The sequence below is a fragment of the Cottoperca gobio genome, chromosome 6 (genome assembly GCF_900634415.1).
Source record: "Cottoperca gobio chromosome 6, fCotGob3.1, whole genome shotgun sequence".
NCBI classification, from domain to species: domain Eukaryota; kingdom Metazoa; phylum Chordata; class Actinopteri; order Perciformes; family Bovichtidae; genus Cottoperca; species Cottoperca gobio.
This window is the reverse complement of record NC_041360.1, coordinates 7,759,929-7,781,139: the sequence shown is the minus strand read 5'-3', so window position 1 is coordinate 7,781,139 and position 21,211 is coordinate 7,759,929. Positions and strand designations below refer to the sequence as shown.

Sequence of the window (21,211 nt, the reverse complement as noted above, 5' to 3'; positions counted from 1 at the left end):
ACAAAACATACATGGCTGTACTATTTTCTCCGAAACTCCTGTGTGCTCAGCATAAGAGCTTGTTCAAAATGCTTCCAAAGAGGCTACTACTCTCATCAAATCTGCCCAATTTTAGTGTCTCTGCTCTGGCTTCACAGAAGCTAAAAGTGCCTCTTAGAATCAGTGTTGAAGTTTTATTGATTACTTTAAAAACACACGTAAACATGGTTTACGTGACTGACCTTTTAAATCTGTGAGCAATAACTGCACACTGAGGTGCTTGGGCAGAAAATCATTTAGTCTAGACTCTGGAAAAATATTTAACTCTTTATCTGTCAATATGTTCACCAGCTAGTTGCTAACTTTTCCTTTGTGCTTCTTGGTGCTGGGCACGTAGCTTGCAGTGGGTTATTAGAACATATGTGTCTGATGCTGAGAAGAACAGCGAGAGAGGGAACCTTAAACAATGAGCTTAAAGACGCTAAATACTCCTTAGAACTAACAGGAAACGCACAGTCTATGGGCTTGTGCACATTTCACATTATGCATGGTAATTTCATCCATTTCTTATATAACAATATTGATTTGGAGCAGCTTTACGAAAAGAAAAAATGACTATTACCAACTGAAAATCCAAGGAAAAACACAGATGGCATTGTTTAATTAATAATTGATAATAGGCATTGCAGTACAAGGACATTACAACCAATAAAGTTACATGTGTGTTACATCTAATCATTAGCTGATTAATCAAAACAAATCAATCTGGTAACCAGCCTCCAGATGTTGTTGTGTTTTGAATGTAGGTTAAAAACTGTAAACATGTTATTTCTCTGACTGTTTAAAGAAATAAATCAACATTTTGTGAAATATGCTTATCTGCTTTCTTGCTGCGAGTGATAAGGGAGGATTGATGCCACTCTCATATCTGTGTGTTAAGTATGAGGCTACAGCAAGCAGCTGGTTAGCTTAACTTAGCATAGCATGGAGACTGGAAACAAGGGGAACAGCGAGCCTCTGTCTAAGGATAAAAGATTGTTTCTCTAAAGCTCACTAATTAACACTTTATATCTAATTTTTATAATCTGTACAAAAACCGTAGAGTGGTTTTACAGGTAGTTATGTGCCGGACAATTTTTTTGGCAGGGAGCAGGGACTTCCTGTCTTCATCGTGACTTAGGAGCTATAAGAGAGCGGTTGCCGTAGCTGCTCTCATTTGTCAATGTAAACATTAGGATAAATTAACCTTTTTAACTTACCACAGCAGCAAGCATAGATGAAAGCACCATTCAATGTGATAGTTGATTTTTGTTACATTAGGAGAGAGCCAGCCTAGCTGTTTCCCCCTCTAGTTGTTATGCTAAGCTAAGCTAACCTTTTTACTGGCTGCAGCTTCATATTTAACAGATAAATATGTGAGTGATATCTATCTCCTCATCGAACATGCCGCAAGAAAGCAAATATTTGTATTTTTCTAAAATGTCAAACTATTACTTTCAGTGAAATTGACTAAGATGCAGAAGTTCAAAAATGTAGATGACATATATACATGCTAACACTTGTGGTAAATGTGCACACAGCTCCTTTCACTAGAGATCAAGTAGACATTCAGTAAACACAATTTGAAAAACAGCATTGTGGGAATTTTCAGTAACGGCTTTATTAAATTAGTGCAAAAGACAGACGTAACTCATTCAAAGTGTCATCTTTTTCTTTAAGGTGGTCTTCACACAAACCCACACACACTGCCTTTCTTTTGATGAGTGCAAGAGAAAAAGCGAAACTATCCACCAAAACCAAAGCCTTTGTTTTCTTCTTACACATCTTCTTGTGACTTGTAATGACTAATGGAGAGAGAACAGGAAAGGGCAGAATTGACAGGGGACAAAACCGAACCTAAACACATGGTAGCCATCGAAACAAGACTCCTGATTCTGCAATTAATCACAGATTTCAAAATGATAAAAAAAACAAAACATAAAAAGATGTTACAATAAAATAGTCAACACATCAATAGCATTAGAAATAGTGCCTAAAATTCACAGAAAAAAGGTTTCCTTTTTTATTTACTCACTGTGTGGGTGACAAAATAACTTGCAATCAAAGTACTTAAGTTAATCAATACTGTATATTTATACAATGGTAAAAAATAAAATATTTATATAATAGTACTTTTTTTTTTTTTAAGGTTTACACCGTTACTATAAAGATATACTGTTTTCCACTCCATGACAACTAATGCAATAAAAACAGAAGCAAATCGAAGAAAGGACTCCAGATATTTCTGACTTTGAAGGCTTATGGCTACCACCTTGTCCTAAAAGACCACAACCACTGCAGACAAAGAAACAGACTTCGTTCTCTCCACTTAAAGAGGGAAACAAGATCAAACACAGTCTGTGACGAGAAAAGAAAAGAACACATCAAAAAGTCAATGCTCTTCCCCGGCCAGGACAGTATCTCAGCCTTCGCAGTGTTCCCTGGCCCGCCGAGAGACAGAGAGAGGTCGATAGATAGATGGGGGAGACAGGGAAGGAGAGGCAGATACATAGGAGGATTATGTATATGCATGGGGAGGGCGAGGAAAGGAAAGATGAAGTAGAGATGAGAAGAAAATAGAGGGAGAAATGAGAGGAAAAAGAAGGAGGGAGGATAAAAAGCAAACATGGAGCGAGAGTTTTCGAATGAACTTTGGGAAAAGACTAGAGGTTTAAGGTGAGGTCCAATACGCAACTGATTTATAGCTTTTGTTTTGTTACAATATCAATATACATGTTGTTTCAAGTATCTCCTGCGAATGTGGCGTGTTGCAATGAACGCTGCTAACACCCAATGTTGTCTGCCAGTGTAATGGTGCGCTGCCAAAATGGAATACAATGAAAACCGTAAAAAAGTAATGGAATACTCGATGGTGGAGGAAGTGTACAGGGGGGAGGAAAGTTAGAGAAAACAGTCAAATGGAGTGAGGGAAAACATGAGGAAATGAAATGAGAGAAGACTGAAGTGGGGAAGGACACATGCCACAAGGAAAGTAAAGATGAAGATAAGGAGACGAGAGCGGCGAGAGGATTAGTGAGAGACTTGTTAAAAAACGCCAAGTGGTGTTATACAGCAGTTGTGCCAGTGGGAATTGTGTGTATTTTCTTGCTTGATTTGTCCCGGTGAGAAGACTGCTTCTCGCTTCTTCATCTTCTTATTCGTCTTCTTCTTCTGCTCTCCTAAGCCTGGGTTGCGTAGGGGGGAGATAAGTCGTTGCTTTTCAGTGTTGCAAAAAGGACTACGGGAGGTTTCAGCAGAATCTACAGGCCTGGAGGGAGAGGAGATTTGAAGCAGAGGAGAAGAGGGGTTTGAGAGGGGGTTGAGAGGAAAGGAGAAAAGAGGAAGATGGGAAAGAAAGAAGAGAAAAGGAGATACTGTAAAGTAAAGGTCATCACTGAACTAGATCAATTGCAATCAATTACACAGGACAGGTGATGGTATCGCATCATTAAAGATTCAGTAAGGACAGAACAAAGAAGTTATAATTGTTCAGTTTTAGTCCACCTTCAGGCAGTAGCAACCAAGTAATTGGCTTTAATGTGAAAGTCCATCCTGAAACTGTGTCAGAGTGTACCTTCTTCAACATCCTGGACAATTCGATCAATATGGCTGAACCCAAGCAACTCCCTGCAAAACTTTAAAGCGTGGAGAAGTGCACCAAGCTTTTGATTTATCATGCCATCAGGAGACACTTTCCGGAGCGACTGCAGTGGAGATTAATTGGCTACTGACGTGTACTTGTAGAATACTTTAATTCTTTCTTTGAAATGAGTTCAGTTTATGTTGTTGAGGACAGCTCCGCAGCAGAAAAATATGGCCATGTGTTCAACAAATTAGCTTGGACTGAGCTCCCCACCTGTTTCTGAGGGGAAAATCTGTTTCAATTCACACAACATCATCTTTTACGAGAACCTGTGAGCTTCAAAGCATCACAGAACATATGCTAATTTGGACTGATGCTGTGTATTCCCTGGTGATACAGAGTTTAGAAAAAAAAGCACAGAGTATGTTCCCTGGTAATGTGACAGTTTGTCTCATCAGTCTAGTAGAATTGCCTACAACGAGCTGTCCCATAGATACACACAGCAGGCGCATGTACTCACACACTCACTGCAGTATGAAATGTGAGAGTTTATTGATTGCCTCTCTGTCAGCCATCTTCTCCAAGTCTGCTCCCTATTTCTGACACACTTGGAGATGGCTGAGCATTCGACAGAAGCCCTCCTCATTCCTGCTCGCCGTTTTGCTCATGCCAACTTTTTCTTTCCCTGTCTCCTTTTTCATCTGTTTTCTGATATGACTGGATTTGATAGGGCGCTTTTGGCTTATACAGAGTCCTTAAACTCTACTTTAGGGCAAAGTAGGAGTCAAGCAGTCAAACTAAATTGAAAAATATTTAAATGGTTACACACACAGGTCCAGTTGCTACCAAACTGTTCACTGTAAGTTCAAGAACAGGTCACTTTGCTTCTACTAAATTCAAATTGCACCATGGATATGAACACTTCACATTAACTACATACTTCACAAGTGCACTTTGGGGAGGATGAGGCAAATCCAGGTCATTCATACTGTTGTGAACTTTTATTCCCCTTTCGAACACGTTGCAGAAATGTTTTACACATTGAACAAAAAGGGCTGAAATTCACAATCAGCAACAAAAGTCTTATTTTTCATTTTTGTACCACTGGTAAATCTACAGTGAAACAGTATGTAGTTTGGTAATAAACTGGTTGTGAGACAGCACATTCTTCCCCTGCTCTTACATAGACATTAATACATATTTACACATTTCTTTCCATAACACTAATAACAATTAATAATAATATAAACTGGGAAGATTTTATATGACATTTCACAAAAATAACACAACTCAAATGTAAATGTAAATATTAATAATGGGATGATCAAATAACATCAGCTAGTTTAGCACTGTATGTCCCACTCATTCTTAACTGCATGTATAGTACTAGCTCTGAAACAAGCTAATTTCTCCATTTACCATACATGAATAAAACAAAGTAACACTTACATTTAAAAGTGATCGACAGCTAAGTTTGAAATGGAAGTTATGTGACAGTTTGTTATGCTGCATCAATGACTTCCTGATTAGAAAGTCAATTGCTTTTAATTGGACAGTGCTACAGATGTTTACTATCTAAGAAACTTTTAACACGTGATAGTGCAAACTGATTTATTGTAACTGAAACTAGTTAGTAGATAAGAACTACTAAGGGCTTTACGCACTATTACAATTTCAAAGCTTGTAATTATGTAAGACTGTGAAATGGGATTGTTCAAAATCTGTAAGTGACTTTGCATATATTAGATATCTAAACATGTCAGCTGCCTTTACAGGATGAATGTTGCTACACACATGTAAATGATATGCAATTTACAGTAAATTATAGAGCAAAGAAAGACGCTGCTTCCCTACCGCAGTATAACGCTGATGACTGTGTCTGTGATTAAGTGCACTGTAAGTACAACTCCTCCATACATAGATGCAGTGGTTAGTGCGAGGAACGGATCAGGTGTACCATTCTGCCTTACTTAACAGGCTTACCTTTAAGCCTTGCCTTTTATTGCTAATCTAGTAAAATGTGGTGTAAAACAACCAATTTGGAGGTGGCAATTTGTCATAGCTAGTGTTTGTTTTTAAAGGGTTTACTGTTGCTTTCTGGGTTTCTATTGTGAACATATGAGTGGGTTGCACTGTTGTGGTCTCTCTCTCTCTCTCTCTCTCTCTCTCTCTCTCTTTCTCTCTCTCTCTCTCTATGAGATTAGGGAGCTTGAGGAATGTAAACTATAATTTTACCAGACATTCTGAAATGAATTGAAGTGTACACTTTTTGTAAATTCTGAAGCGATCGAAGCGTGCCTGAATGGGGGTGAATATCTAAAAGGGTGGAGGGCATGGGACAGAAGAGGGCGGGGCCAATTGATTTTCTTTCTCCATTGTTTTTCTTCCAATGCCTCCCTTTCATAACGCTCAGGACTAAGTGTTCCACAAAAAAGGAAATAAAAGTCGTGAAACACTCGAAGGCACTGGAGACTCAGATATTGGTTTTTGCAAATCTAATGAGACTCTGGCAGCCCTGTTTCACCTCACATGAAGAACTGGGTATAAAAGAGGCAATTCTCTCCCTCTGGCTAAAAAGTCAAGGCCTTGACATGAAAATACATTGCCGAATCAATTCACCTCAGCTCCCGCACAGACACAGGCTATGAACTCATAGGTCAGGAACAGATGAAAGGGAGAATTAGGCAGGGAGAAGAGGAAGTGAGAAAGAGAGGGATGAACAGAATGTAATCACTATACCTGAGGTTGGCTGAGTTATGCATGAGTCACTTTATGTTACAGCTAGCAGAATTAGCTGCAATATCATGCTGTGCTCCTATAAAAAATCCCAGAGGGAAGATCTTATAATGATTCCTGCTATAATACATTTTTGCTTGATGTATACGTCGGTTTTTGATTGAAATAAAACTCGGACATGGATGCACACACACACACACACACACACACACACACACACACACACACACACACACACACACACACACACACACACACACACACAGTTTAATGTAACTTTTAAGTGTGACCTTTATCACACCCAACATTCTGTTCTCACATCTGCCTACTGGGAAAAAGTCCCATATATACAGTGCAAACAACGTAAAGTTTGTGTTTATAAGCAACCTTCTCTGTCACTCTCCTTTTCCAACACTATGTGAAAAACAGCTACCTGTGCAAATGAGCCTATTTACATTTCACAACACCTGACAGAAAAGAGTACATTCTAACTCAAAGCCTATATGAATGACCTAAAGGAGTATCACATCGATTCACTGATGTTGACTTAGCTCCCCGTCCCTACTTATTGTAAGTCTCTGGGTAAAAGCGTCAGCTTAATGCGTAAAATGTAAATTTAACAAGCTGCGGGAGGCGATGAAGAATCAAATAGGACACTGGGGGGAACAGCTACCGTTTTCCAGCCTTTCTAATTGCCGAGAGGAGAGGAGGGTGACAGTTGATTAGCTCAGGTATGTCACGGCTGCTTACGAAAAAAGCGGCATTGCAGCATGAAGAAGAAAAAATTATAGGGGAAAGACAGAGAATCTGTCAGGGTAACACTGACAATAATGAAAGTTAATGAGCCTTACCAGCAGAGGATTTAATGATGAATAAGTTAACTACAAAAAAAGAAATATTTAAAAAGAAATTACAGGAAATTGTTAGTGAATAGATGACTAGCGATGACTTTAGCTAACATCTTCTAATGTATGATCATCTTAACTAAAGATTTCAATCTCCATTGAATCATTTTACATTATTATCTCCACCGGGAGATTTTGTGTGTGTGTGTGTGTGTGTGTGTGTGTGTGTGTGTGTGCTCACTTGTGGTTGCGGTGATTCACAACATTTAAAAAATGTACTTCATTGACTGTTTTAGGTCTTTGACTTCTGACTCCTCTCTTCTCTTAAACAGCTGGTCGGAGTTTGCTTCAGTTTGTACTGTGTTGTACGGTGTGTGTGTGTGTGTGTGTGTGTGTGTGTGTGTGTGTGTGTGTGTGTGTGTGTGTGTGTGTGTGTGTGTGTGTGTGTGTGTGTGTGTGTGTGTGTGTGTGTGTGTGGCTAACAGCTAACGGAACTACACACACTGCTTCGTCGTTTTTTTTTTTTTGCTGACTTGAGAATTAAGTGGTCTGCCTCCAAAGAACGCAAGCCGCTCAGCTGGTGTCCTCAGCGAGCACACAGAGAGACAAAGCGGGGATAAACAGCCTATAGAGACGGCAGGTTTTTACATCTAACTCGGTGCATTGTGGTTTTATTTTGACCAAACCAGAGTTGGTGATTGTGGAACAACCTAACCAAGACGTTTTTATTTTGTTTCTCTCCAGTTTGAATGAAGTGTGTTTTTTACGGCTGATCTCCTAGCTTTAACTGCAGGAGTCAAATATCAGCTGTGAGAATATTCTGTCTTCATTAGCCACAAGGGCTGCTTTATATACAAACAAAGAAATCAGAAACAGATACTTGGTACTGCCGTTTACATCCATGTCACCTCATCCTGTTATCACCAAACAGCTTATACGTTTTTCAAGACTTTTATTTTTGGCAACTTCAGATTTAGGGCTGAAAAGTTCCTGTATGTCCCTGTGTGACTGTTTAACATGTACCAACACATCATTCATAATGCATGAGTAAAACACTGGTGCAGTCTGGTGCAACAACATTATATTCATAAACAATGTATGATGCCTTTAGGCCTCACTTGCTAATGAATAACAAACAGTTCATATATCTTTCAAGCAAGTATGATAACTTCGTTTGTTCTCAAAAGGGTAAAACGTGCCGTTTACATATTAACGCGAGGAACCGGTAATTATATGCCAGCAAGGGGATTCTACATGTATGAATCACAATCATCCAGGCCATTACTCAGTGTTAATTAGTAAATACAACTAGCTTATACTTTTCTAAGGCCTCTAATCATTCAGTAATTTATAGTGGTAGCTTCGTTGCTTATTGACGATGCTTATTGATGATGCACCTCATTGAAGTTCATATCACAGTTCAAGATCAATAACCCTTGACAGCTTGATCTGAAGGCAGAAACAACCCATCCACCACAGACATCACTCTGACGCAAAGTGTCTTCAAAGCAAGCTGTGAAAAAGCCATATTTTTACAAGAGTAAATAAGCCCCTAAACATCCTGTCTCTATAGCTGGGAGGGGATTAGGGTAGAGCTGGAGAAGCAAGAGGAAAAGTGGCTGTCAAAGCGAATGCGAGGGATCAGCGAGGAGGAATAGTGTTGACTAAAAACCCCCGGAGGATGGAGGTAAATTAGTGGCATCTGTGCTGGGAGCTGTTTGTTGTGTTTAATGGTAAATGCTTTGTTTTTACTCCGCCCTCTCACTCTCTCTCTCTTTCTCTCCTTTACTCTTGGAATTACATTATTACTCTTGCTGAAATTACAGAGAAACACAGAGAGAAGCAGTTCTCTGCAGTGCATTACAACGTCAGACAAATCTGCAGCTGAAGCCCGTAATCCTGCATGGAGGAGATTTTAGCAAGCGGTTTGAGCTCGTAGACCTTCCTAAATTGAGCATGTGCAGGAGTGAGAGAAAAAAGTAGAAATACGGGGAAGAGCATCAGCATCGGCTCCCCTGGAGATTTTCATTTTATCATCTTATTTCACATCCCCCATAAGCATCATTCACACACAGTAACTATTGGCAACAATATAATAATCTCCAAAGTCCAGCAATGTCCACACCACCTAAATGTGTAAAATACACATTATTTACATACTGTCCAACCTGTTATTGCCTCCAGGCACACAAAATCTACTTTGAGAATGTACTTTTTAGCAGCAGTGAGGCTGCTGCAAGGAGATACTGTAGTGCTTGTGTACATCAGTTCACATGTGCACTGATAGGGGGCAGTGTGGTCATCTGTGTTGGTTTGCTACATGTGAAAGCCGACCATTCCTCCTTGTAATTACTTCTAAAATTAGGAATCTTTCCTATGAGTAGCTGTCCATTTTGTGTGCATCCGCAGCCTATGGGAACACGTATTGACAGCACTTAGTTTGTCCAATTAGGACGTCTTATCTCAGGTGAACAATTGATGCTTTCACATGGACATTTAACACCCTGAATCGAAGTATGTGTTTTGGCTTTAAATATCTGCACTCATTTCCCTCTGCAGAACTGTAGGATAGTACTGTCATTGTTCCCTACTTTATGGTAATCTGTGTATATATATATGTATATATATATATACATATATATATATACACATATGGGTGTGTGTGTGAGAGTCTATGGCACATTGATCACAAAAGAAAACCTTACAATGGAGGGAAGTGAAAGTAGGCCCTTGCAAAGCCATGGGATTTAGCTGCCAATCCTGCAACAGCAAACAAAGGTCTTGTAAGCATTAGAAGACACAGTATATGTTGGCACTCTGCACACACAGGCACACGCTCGCCCTCCCTCTCTGTCCTGCAGGGTTACATACATTATTTAAGGGGCTGAAAAACAAGCCCAGTCGAGTGTTATAGGGCTGAGAGCTATGACAGAAAGCCAGTGAGGACGTTGCTCTACTTTCGGTAGTGTTGCTTAGCTGAGCACTGCTGAAGGAGTCGATGGGAAAAGTGCGGAGGTTTGAGGTACAGATTGAAAAGGTGAGATCTCACTGAGGCAGATGACAGCAATAGTACAGTTCCCCAACATGCAGGCTTCACAACCCACACGTCATTTTAATTTTCCCAGTAGATACACTCAGCCAGAGAGATGATCTTTCTCCTAAACAGACATCAAGTTCATCAATTCTCCTGATTCAAGAGTCGTTTTATGGAGACTCTCAGACTAATGTGCCCGGTACTGTCTTGTTTGAGTTTGTCAAAAATATACGGATGTGAATCGCTTTGGTTGTTTTAAAGATTTTTCTCATAGAGTATGGAATTGAAGTCAAGATAGCAATTTCTGGAATAAATATGACGAAATAAAACGATACGGCCGGCATAAAAACAAATACAAAGTGCATAAAAAAACTCACCATTACGCTGAATTAGTGGGAGCCCTAAGCTTGTGTCTCTGCAACGAGCCGGTCCAATATAAGGGTATAAATTCTTCACCAATGGTAAAAGGTTTCTTCGCCTTAGTGATACAGTTAGTGCACTCTCATGTGTAGTGCACTTGCATGTGTTGATGTGGTGACCATCACTAATTGCTTCTGTCCTTCTTGTTCATGTTTTTTTCTTTCAAAAAACTCCAAGGGTTTGTCTTTTAATGCCGGGTGCCAGCGAAGCCGTTATGAAGGCTTCATTGCCTCATTTGCAAGCCTGTATATTCTGCAGAGCAGCACATGAGAATCACCTGTAGCGATAAACACGTATTTTAAGTAGGACTCCTGATATTGTGTTTTAAATATCTCCTCATTGGGTCTTTTCCCTTTTCCAAAAAAGCTCTTTAAAGACGTTTGTTTTCCACTCATTGTTGCTTGTGGGCTTAATTTTTTGAAGTAAAGTATCACGTAACAGACGAGCGTCTTGACATGTGTCAAGAGACACAGACGCACAGACAGATGTATCCGGTGATTTTTCAAAATAAAACCTTTCAAAATAAAATATTTTTTTATTCAATCTTTCTGTGTGGCCCGGTACCGGTCCGCGGACCGGTGGTTGGGGACCACTGGATTAGATGACCTCTACAGGGTTAACAATGGATGCAAATAACAGCTGTGGTTCTTGTCCTGTGCTACACAACCAAACATCTCAGACACAGTGAACAAAGAACCACCCTGTCTCATTTTAAATATATTCACACTGTATACTACTAATTTGGTTTTCCAAGGAATTGTAATTGCAGCTTGGAATAAATTAACTGGCAATGGCAAAGTGTGAAATTCTCATTCTGCACAGAAATAACATAGACTTTGACACAGGGGTTCACATCATGCGCCTGTAATGTTAAGTTCAGGTAAAAAAATGTTTACACCATTACAAGTGTTGTTGATTTTCCCTTCAAATGAGGCATTCCAGAGTGCGACAGTTTGCTTTGACATTATACTCTGATTTCAGTTCTCTTGGCTGACAAAAGGTTCATCTCAGACTGAGTTGAATGCTTGACAGTAGTTGTTTGCACTTCATTTCTAATGACAAATAAGTCCACTGGTTGCTTTTCCAGATGCTTTTTTCTACTGCTGGAAAACTCACAAAGAAGTTGCAGAGAAGTGTGTTGCGCTACAACAACAACAACCAGCAAATGTGATCTGACATATCTCTAATTTTAGCTGCTTATCTAACAGGTAATTTTCAATGTTTATTGCATATCTCAAAGACGCCTAAAGAGACAGGCGCTAAAATGGAGCATTTCCGACAGAGTGTAGAGGTGAATACATATATTTAGACGGACAGTATGAAAACATTAATGTTCTTTTAATTTTTTATTATTGAAGCATGTAAACATGGTCTAGAAACCCAAAGATATAAAATATGAATCTGAAAATTAAGATAATATGTCCCCTTTAACTGCTAAAGTGCAGGGGTAATTGTTCTCCTGCTGTTTTTGTCCTTATCGAAATGTAAGAGAGATACAGACGTGAGGAGACAGAGAATGAAGAAAAGTGTACTGCTGCGTGGCCATGAATACGCCTGTAGCCCGGTGGGCAAAAACAGAACAAAACAGAAGAGTTTAATCTCCACACCTTTATGCTCGTCTCCTTTCTCCATCCTTCCCCTCTGGCTCTTTCTATTTTTCTTCCCCTCTTCTCTCTCCTGCAGGGTCAGAGTTCAGCTTGGTGATAAGGGAATTGAAACAGGATCCTCTCTGCTTCTCTGTCTGACTATCTGACTATACACTGCAGTGATCAGTCCCCTCTATCTGTCCCCCAGCACAGGTCTCTGTGATGAGCTCGAGCAGGAGTCATCTCTCTGGGCGCTTGTGTGTGTGTATGTGTGTGTATGCGTGCGCGTGCGTGTGTGTCAGCGTGCGCGTGCGCGTGTGTGTAGAGAGATGTTCTGCGTCTGAATCAGTGGAACCTGTTTCCCAGTTGTAATACTATCTGAGATTCCCAATGGAGACACGCATGCACACACACCGCCCTTGTTACCATTCTCTCTTTGTACTCCAACCTGCAGCTCCAGGGTAACACCGCTCACTGTTACGTCTACGCAAACATGCTTCAGTCTAAATGAATGGACATGTACACAGGCACAGAACCAGGCAGCCCAAGAATCTGTCATCTGGAGCAGCTACTTGGCTAATGAATGCCACCGTCTATCACGGCACTATTTACAGTGGAGTAATGAATGCTACTGTCGTTCAGAGTCAAAGGACGTCTCGCGGAGAAGACTCTCCTAATGTCATCTTGGCATGTCAACCAATTATCATGCTTTCTAGTTCAGAGACTGCGGCTGCTACCATGGAAACAGCCGATAACAACATATTTCTAAATAAAGGAGAGCGTGAAAAGCTGACTGAGTGTTCCAGCCGGCATGCTCTGAGGATGGCTGCCAGGAAACTTTCCAAGAAGAGGCTGCTCGCCCGCGGACGCTGACGCAGCATCAGCTTACGCTCATGATTAGTGTGTTGCAGTGAAAGCGCGACTAATGCGCCATCAACGCTGGAGAGGGGAGTGCTTTTGCTGTTGCTCGCCACGCATTGTCAGTTTAATTTTATACTTTGTGTCCTGGTAATCGTGAAGTTGCAGGTAAGTGCTCTGACCGCATCATGAGAGACGATGAGTTCAAGCAAAGCCTTCCCATACACAGCACAGTCATCTGCTATGAGGGTTTGGGCGAAAGAAATGCGTCAATAGACAGATTGATCTATAGCCAGAGGAAGATCAATGGGTGATGCTAGATGCTGTGTTGCACATATGCTGAGAGAAAATGAGAAGATATTCTGTCTGTAAGCAAAGTGTTATGGGGAGTGGAGAGTGGCTGAGTGCTAAATAGAGAGAAAGGAAAAGAGCAGGAGAAGTGGTACAGGGGAGAAGAAACAGTGGCAGAGAGAGTGGAGGAATGAGAGACAGGAAACAGACTACATACAGACAGAAAACGCAAGCAGGAGTGAATAACGGGACTTAAGAGAGGCAGAAAAAGATGTAAGGTCAACAGAATAAAAAAGACGCACGATGAAAGAGAGACTGAAAGAGGAGAGGAGACGTGGTGATCTTCAATGAAACATTTCCCAGCCAAACACAAATCAACAGAAAAGATGTTATAATTAAGACTACAATATATTTACTGCTTAAATTCCCATTTTATTTTTTCCTTTCAATTTCTTATTTCCTTTCCACTTTTATTCCTAGTCCTCTTCATCTTTTCCTTTCTCCCCACTCTCACCGTCCCTCCCGCTGTAGCCTGCCCGCGGCTGTACAACGAGCCCGACTACAAACTACAGAGAAGAAACCCAGGATCTGTGGGCCTTAGAGTTGCAAATGATCTTTCTTCCCACCAAACTAGCTGTTGGACGTCCTCCATTACGTTTGTGTTGTGAATGGAGGAGGCTGAATTATTCATGCTATTGCTAATGGTCTTAAATTGAGATATTCAGAGTAAATTCAAGTTTGCCTTCCTGTGGAGTGCACGAGGCATGGCGGCAAAACTAAAAAACCTAATAGAAACGTGAAATGTGCAAGACATATTTTTGCAAACAATGTACCAGTACATGTGCACAATACAACACACACAAAAACACTTTTATAACAATGAATTGCTTCCCTTTTGAATAAATGTACCCTAAAAGTCAGTACTACACTGATGTCTCACTAAACTGGAAGCAACATACCATATTACTTCAACATTAAGCCGTGTTTTAACAAGGATACCAGCAAATAAAACATTATTTTAAGTTCTCATTTATTCTGCGTGGTGGTTTTGATGGTACTTACAGAGTAGGGTGAGCAGGAGTGTCGCGAGCAGCATGAGAAGGCTGGCGCGGTAGGAGTGGGCAGAGCTGCAGTGCATCTTGTTCTTCTTACAGACGCACACTTGAACTTTGACCTCTGTGTTGTTGGACAAGGGGGGCACCCCTGAGTCAGTGATGAGCAACGGGAGCTGGTAGTTGGCTTTCTTCAGACTGTGCAAGAGCATGATTTGGGAGTGTGTGGCTGTGGGGGACACACAGAAGAAGAAGGAGGTTTAATAAAATAGATGTACATTAATCCGCCATCCTGCATGTGTTGTCCATCTATTCTGCATTTAACAGCTGCCCCTTTTGCCAAGCAGAACTAAATATGTACAAAACTCATATGCCTCAAGTAACTGCCTGCCGAGCCATTCATGACAACTGCAGCGACAGAAATTGACACTGCTTAAGTTGCGTAAGATTGTTACATTTTGTTGCATCACACTTCACAGTTCCTTAAGAGACACAAAAGAAAATGCTGGAGCGTGTTCACTTCATGCTGAAATGTGCCACAGTATGCAAAGTTGCACATTTCCTGTCTGCCACGGCTGTTAACTCCAGGTAAGATGACTTTTAGCCTTGTATTTCATTTTAAAAATGCACATTGTCCAACTGTGGCAGCAGTAAACATTTCACAGGTGCACACATCTCTAGCTCATCAGTGCAGTGTGAGACGAAGAACTTCCCGAAGTTTCTAGAAATCCTGATCAGCCTGTGACAAATCAACAAACAGCCGTCTGGCAGCACCATTAGATTTCCTTTTGTACAATTAGACAGACTTCTTTAGTTTAACCACACATACAGTCGTTGTTGTTGTGCTAATCTGTTAAAGCATTTATCGTGTTACGCTAGAGCCACATGCACTTTTAAATCCAAAGTGATAACGCATACAGGTGGGTGACAAATGATTCAAAAGGTGTTGTTCTACCACAAGCCTCCGGGGCAAGAGAGAGATAATGTGTTAATTAGGGAGCTTGAGAGATGTTGTTCCCTCGGGACAGAGGCAGGCTACATGTTTCTCAGTCTTTATGATAAGTTGGCTGCTGTTGGTTCCTTCAAATGTATCCTATAGACATGAGTATTGATGATCTTCTCATCTAACTCCAGGCAAGAAAGTGAATTTCTTAAAATGTCAAACTATTACCTCTTTTACCCAGCTGTATATTACAACTTATCATTTAAAAAGACACTACTACAAGTACTCAGATCTTTCACTTTAGTAAAAGTAGTATTACCACTGTGAAGAAAGGAGGAGGAGCTTATTATTTTTTACAATACATACTGCCGGGTAGCTTTCGAATTTCACCAAGGAATGAATTAAGTTTATTTTTAACTTTAATGATACAAGATAAACTATTTGTTGATTATATTTTTGTATTGTTGTTACAATTGTTGCCTCTGATTTGTAATGGGGTAGAAGTATAAAGTAGCATACAATGGAAATACTCAAGTGCCTCAAAGTTGTACTTAAGTACAGTACTTGAGTAAATGTACTTGGTTACGATCGACCTCGACCTTCTGGGTTAACAGAGTTCACAAACCAAGTCCTAAACAATTGTACTAAGAAAGACTAAAACTAGTTGTTGCATGACAAAAACTGACGTTATATTTATAGAGATATATACCGTCAAAGTATAATCACCAGATCTCCTACCTGTTGTTCCACACACATCCACCCACCCACCCACACACACACACACACACACACACACACACACACACACACACACACACACACACACACTCTCACACACACACACACACACACACAGCCGAGCACAGTGCCAGTCCATTTCAGTGGGAGCGGGCTCTTTCTCTGCTGGCTCAATCTGTCTCTTCCAGCAGTGGTGATTGAGGAGTGTCTGTACCTCCCTCTCCCGCTGTCAGTCACAGCAAATACCTCTGGGCAGGTTTCAGCTCTGCTCTGTCACTCAAACACACACAGACAGCGCTGCCAGTCATGCAACCCTGAATCAATGTCTTGGTTGTCTTTCTATCCTCCTCCTCCCTTCCATCCTTGTATTATTTTACTCTTCATCCTTGTCCTGTGATCCGTACAAGTTTCTCCACTGTATTCAACATGGACTCATATTAACACTGTGTGACAAAATTGTACTCTTGTGAATCGACCCTGGGATGTGCAATTTACTTCTCTAACCCTTCTCATGTCTTCTTTTTCTCCACTCCCCACGATACTTTTTTGGCAACCCTGCGAGACCGGGCTCAAAGCTCTTAGTGAATGGAAAATAATGATGGTGTAATAACAGGAAAGGAAAAAGTAACTCACAGACACGTGATTGTTGTTTTTTGATAGGAGAAACTTTTCCTGTTATTCAACTCCATTATCATGTCAAAAAAAAGTTCAGTTCAGTTTTAGAGCATACTTTTACAAATGTTTTAATAAGATACTCACAGTTGACCCTGGTGACCTTCCATGTTTTATCGAGGCCGGGCTGTTTTCCCAGTTCTATCTTAAAGGGTGCGGCGTTGGGCGGGAGGTCCTTGTCCCGCCCCCCAACTATGGCCACATTCATATCATGGGCGTCTTCACACACCCGCGCTACCGTTGGTACCACATAGGGGGCGTTGTCATTGTAGTCTTCCAGGTAGATGACCAATGAGCCTGTACCTGTGGCTGGAGGGCTGCCTGGAAACACACAACATATACAAATATTAGGATAGGAATAACAAAAGTGTTGATTGATTCACTTTGCAAAATTTAGTGCACCGCTGTAGGTCTGGATGCTCATCATTGTGCGGAGAATGTGAACAGTAATGATCTGGGCAGATGTGAAAACAGCAATAACAGCAATGTGGCTGCAGTTAAACATGGTGTAATCATAATTATTCTGAAGTTAATTCTCATTTTAATTGTTTTTCATTCTGCCATATCAAAACGCTTTTCAGCTGACATCCAAAACAAAGCAAGACATGATGCTATTTTAGCAACCAAAATGGCAATAAACATTACAAGATCCATCCTGCTCTTTTCTACGCCGCTGACCTAATTCAACCCAAACAAAACAAAATGTTTGTTATTTCAATGCCGGGAGAGCATGAATCACAGTGGCTCATGTTTTGCAAGAGAACATTTTGATTTGGCACATGGCCGGCTTCTGTGTTTGTATGAGATTACACCTTACTGAAGGATGCTGGGTTAAAAAGCAGCTTGGCTCTTGTTTAATACTGCTCTCTGTTTCACTGCGATTAGAGGTTATTAACAAATCCACACGGTGTCCACGACAGCTCCAGAGGTCAGTGAGCAATTAACACCTAAAGACAAGATCTTTAATTGGAAAATGGGCCTCCTCCACCTTTTTAAGGTAAAAAAAATAATATTTAGGGCAGAGAGGGGAGAAAAAACAAGTCAGGATATAGTTTTTGTGCATAAAATGTCAAGTGACGCTGGAATGAAGTCTTTCCAGTGCCGTTATTGAATGCTGCACACACTGAAATGTTGATGAGGTCAAAGATAATTGTTTAGGGCAAACATAAAACAGAATTGAAAGTTAAAATATGACACAGGAGGTAAATCTGTTCCAGTTTCATAGTTTGCAGGTTTGGTCAGGGCCTCAACATCTACAGAACAGCATCTTAACCAGATATGAATAAAAGAAAGCTTTCTGATCCATCATTGAATGTATGCAGTTTACAATGATGATGACAAAAAACTATCATTTTAAACAATGGTTTGTATTTCAGAAAGAGGGAGACAATCTGGGGGTGCTGGCTAAAATGACAACAGTTGAAGCAGCGGGAGCTAACTAACTAATTAAGCTAAAGGCAACGCGTTGACGTTGCTTTAAAACGACATCTCCGGATGAATTGTTCATGTTTCAGCTGACCTTTTTTAAAATGAGAACCTTGTAAAACAGGTTTTAAATAATGAATGAATGAATGTTTGACATTTAGTAAGTGACAATATCTTAGCAAATTTCAAACCGAACCACTTTTGACAGTTCACTGACCTTAAACGGAGACCCAAGCACTGTTGTAAGGTTATCATAATGTGTTTCATTTAGATGCCATAAATACATAGCAAGGGTGTAAAACATGCAGGACAATAGACTTATCCCACTTACTACAAGTCCTCCCTCTGTGTTGGTGCAGGGACTGCTTACCCTGGAAAATACCCCAGGCTACAAATGTCAAATACACCTAAAAATAATTCAGATGGAACATTTTTCATGTCCATGCTGACGGTTTTAATTCACACACAACCTCTTAAACAGAAGCAACATAAGGGGTTGCCCAGGCTGCTACATCCCTCTGGCAGGGCGAAGCCGTAGGGCAAGTATCCATAAGTGCTAAATATTTTCTATTTGTGAGAAAACATGAACGTGCTTCATGACAAGTGCAGTGGAGACCCTAAAGGCATGGGGGGGGGGGGGGTGTAATGATTTTCAAGGGTAATGGCAGTAATCCAACTTCATAAACACACACACACACACACTAGGCTCCTCTCCCTCCCTGCATTCTCATCAAAAGCAAAAGTGCATACATACTACTGTATATATATATATATATATATATATATGTTATTAAGTGTTCATAAAATAATCATCATGATCTGTTTGTTTTGCTCAGCTCAGAACTTTAATTTCATTCTCAGCTGTAAAGCCATCAGCAGATTGTGATGTGGAGAGATCAAATAGTAATAGGAGCGAGTTTGGCATTTTCTACTGTATAATAATCGTGAAATGACTGCTATCTCGGCACTCGGTTGCTTTTCTGTACGCAGTCAAGGAATGAAACAAAAGCAGCAAACAGCCCCAGATAAGTACGTCTGTGACAATATCAGCTGCAGATCAAGAGCAGAGAGGAATTACTTTAGCAAGAGCGGACGGAAAATGTGTTGAAAAGCAAATCAAAGACGGTAGCTCTTCAGGCGAGACCTCAGATAATCTATTATCACTCGAGACCAAGAGAGTGAGGATGGGGCTTGGATACCCCGTCAGTGAAAAGATGAACATTTCAACCCATTTGTAGTGGGAGAGGCTGTCTCTGTGCTTGGCTTGCTTTAAATGAAGCTGTTTGTCTTCCTAAATGAATACTCTCAACACCTAATCACTCTAATTCTCTGCTCTTCTCTTCTCCTACTCCTCATCTCCATTGCATCATGGCTATGCCATCATCAGCCTGCCACGGCATCAATGGAGCTTGTCTGCTGGCCTCTACTTCACACCGCTTTGTCACAAAAGTTCTGATTAAACACCATGCAAGTTTCTAAAGGAGACGGGCAATTTATGGCTCTTTGCCGCTACAGCAGGTCTACCCATCTCTGCATGTTAGGCACTAAAAAGTACATTAAAAGTAAAGTAGGCGATAATAAAGAAAGAAGGGACATGGGAGGATTTGCTTTGATGAAAATGTGTAAAAAAAACAACTGTCCTCTCATTGTCTCGCTGGGGTTGTTAGGGTATCAAAGATGCATTCATTGCAACAGCAAGCTATCAAACTGTATTGCGCAGCAGAGAGTTCCTGTCCGATTAACAGACGCTCTAATCTCCATGTACATTTCTTGCAAAATGAATATCAATGCCCAGAGAACGCAAAGCACAGATTAGCCAAATCAATGTTAAACAAGATTAAAATGAGGACAAAGGTCTTTGCTCTCTGCCTCGTAGGAAGTGTGTGTGTAATCCTGTAGTGACATGTGTGTGTTATTTAAGGCTCAACTCTCTTCCTCTAGTAACTCAGATAACAATTGTCCTCTGAGGGACTTACACAATTATTTTGCTGTTTTGACAATCGCTGCATTCCAAATGTAAATATCCACTTTTAATGGTCACGTTGGTCGGTAGAGTTTGATGAAACAACAGCCACAGCAAATAACAAGTGAATGTGGCAGTTTAGTATTATACTGTTCCAGGTCTGTGCCCATATTTATTTATTAAGTTTTGAGCTGTATGTCCATGAACATGTTATCATTTAATCATATGAATGCAGAATACATTGTTGGTATCGGACGCCTTCTGGTTTCTGTTTGTAGTCCGAGTAGTATTGACCATTTAGCAGGCTTTGGGTGAACGCAGGCAAAACGTCCGTGTGGAGAGCAACAAAGGCGCATTGGCCGAGATCGAGTCTTGAAACCCATTGGCTATCGTCTGACGCGATTTTGCTTTTAATAAAATTAATTTTTAAACTGGCTGCTTGTTTAACAATCTGGTCGAAGACATCATCTCTCAACTCCAAATCCATTCTCAAGTTGCTAATCAGACTGTAAACATGTGCATGGTAAAGGAAGCATTCGTCCAGATATCTGATGACTACACCGGCACTCCAAACATATTGCCCCCAGAGGCTTATCGTCATCAGACTCATAGCAGATAGGTTGCAAGATTGATTATTATTAAGTTCTCTGATGTATTTCTGTATTTGTGACAGAAACACATTACCATTCGTGGGGCCACACTGCTAGCACAGATTACAATTGACATTACCATACCCATTTGTAAGATAGTGTTTGTTCAAAACAGACGGACATCTTTTTCTGCATAAGCCTTCCCTCCTTGTCTTTAATACACTCCATCTCCCCTCAGGAGTAGTTGACCCTGGGCGTTGCAATGTATTGTAAGACTTAATCCTAGTGTGCCTGCAAGTGAATACATTTTGTCCAATCTGAAGTAATCCAATCACCTTTGAGGCTTAGACATTTTGCATCTTGCTAAAAGGTTATTACATGTAGATAGAAATCCCTTCACTGTTTTGCTCTGGGGCCTTCCTTTTTTCTTTTGCACTCCTTTATGTACGGATTAAGT

At 40.6% G+C, this 21,211-nt stretch overlaps 1 protein-coding gene across 1 annotated transcript in view; it reads right to left on the bottom strand.

Annotated features, from left to right (window-relative positions):
- Positions 1 to 611: 611 nt before the first annotated feature.
- Positions 612 to 21,211, bottom strand: part of cdh13 (cadherin 13, H-cadherin (heart)) — a 320,149-nt gene continuing 299,549 nt past the window's right edge. Inside the window, exons 13-15 of the mRNA XM_029434516.1 lie at positions 16,864 to 17,097; positions 14,434 to 14,652; positions 612 to 3,286 (exon numbers count right to left, since the gene is read on the bottom strand). Of these exons, the coding sequence (XP_029290376.1) occupies positions 3,279 to 3,286; positions 14,434 to 14,652; positions 16,864 to 17,097 (461 nt within the window). The 3' untranslated portion in view covers positions 612 to 3,278. The remainder of the gene's footprint in view (positions 3,287 to 14,433; positions 14,653 to 16,863; positions 17,098 to 21,211) is intronic.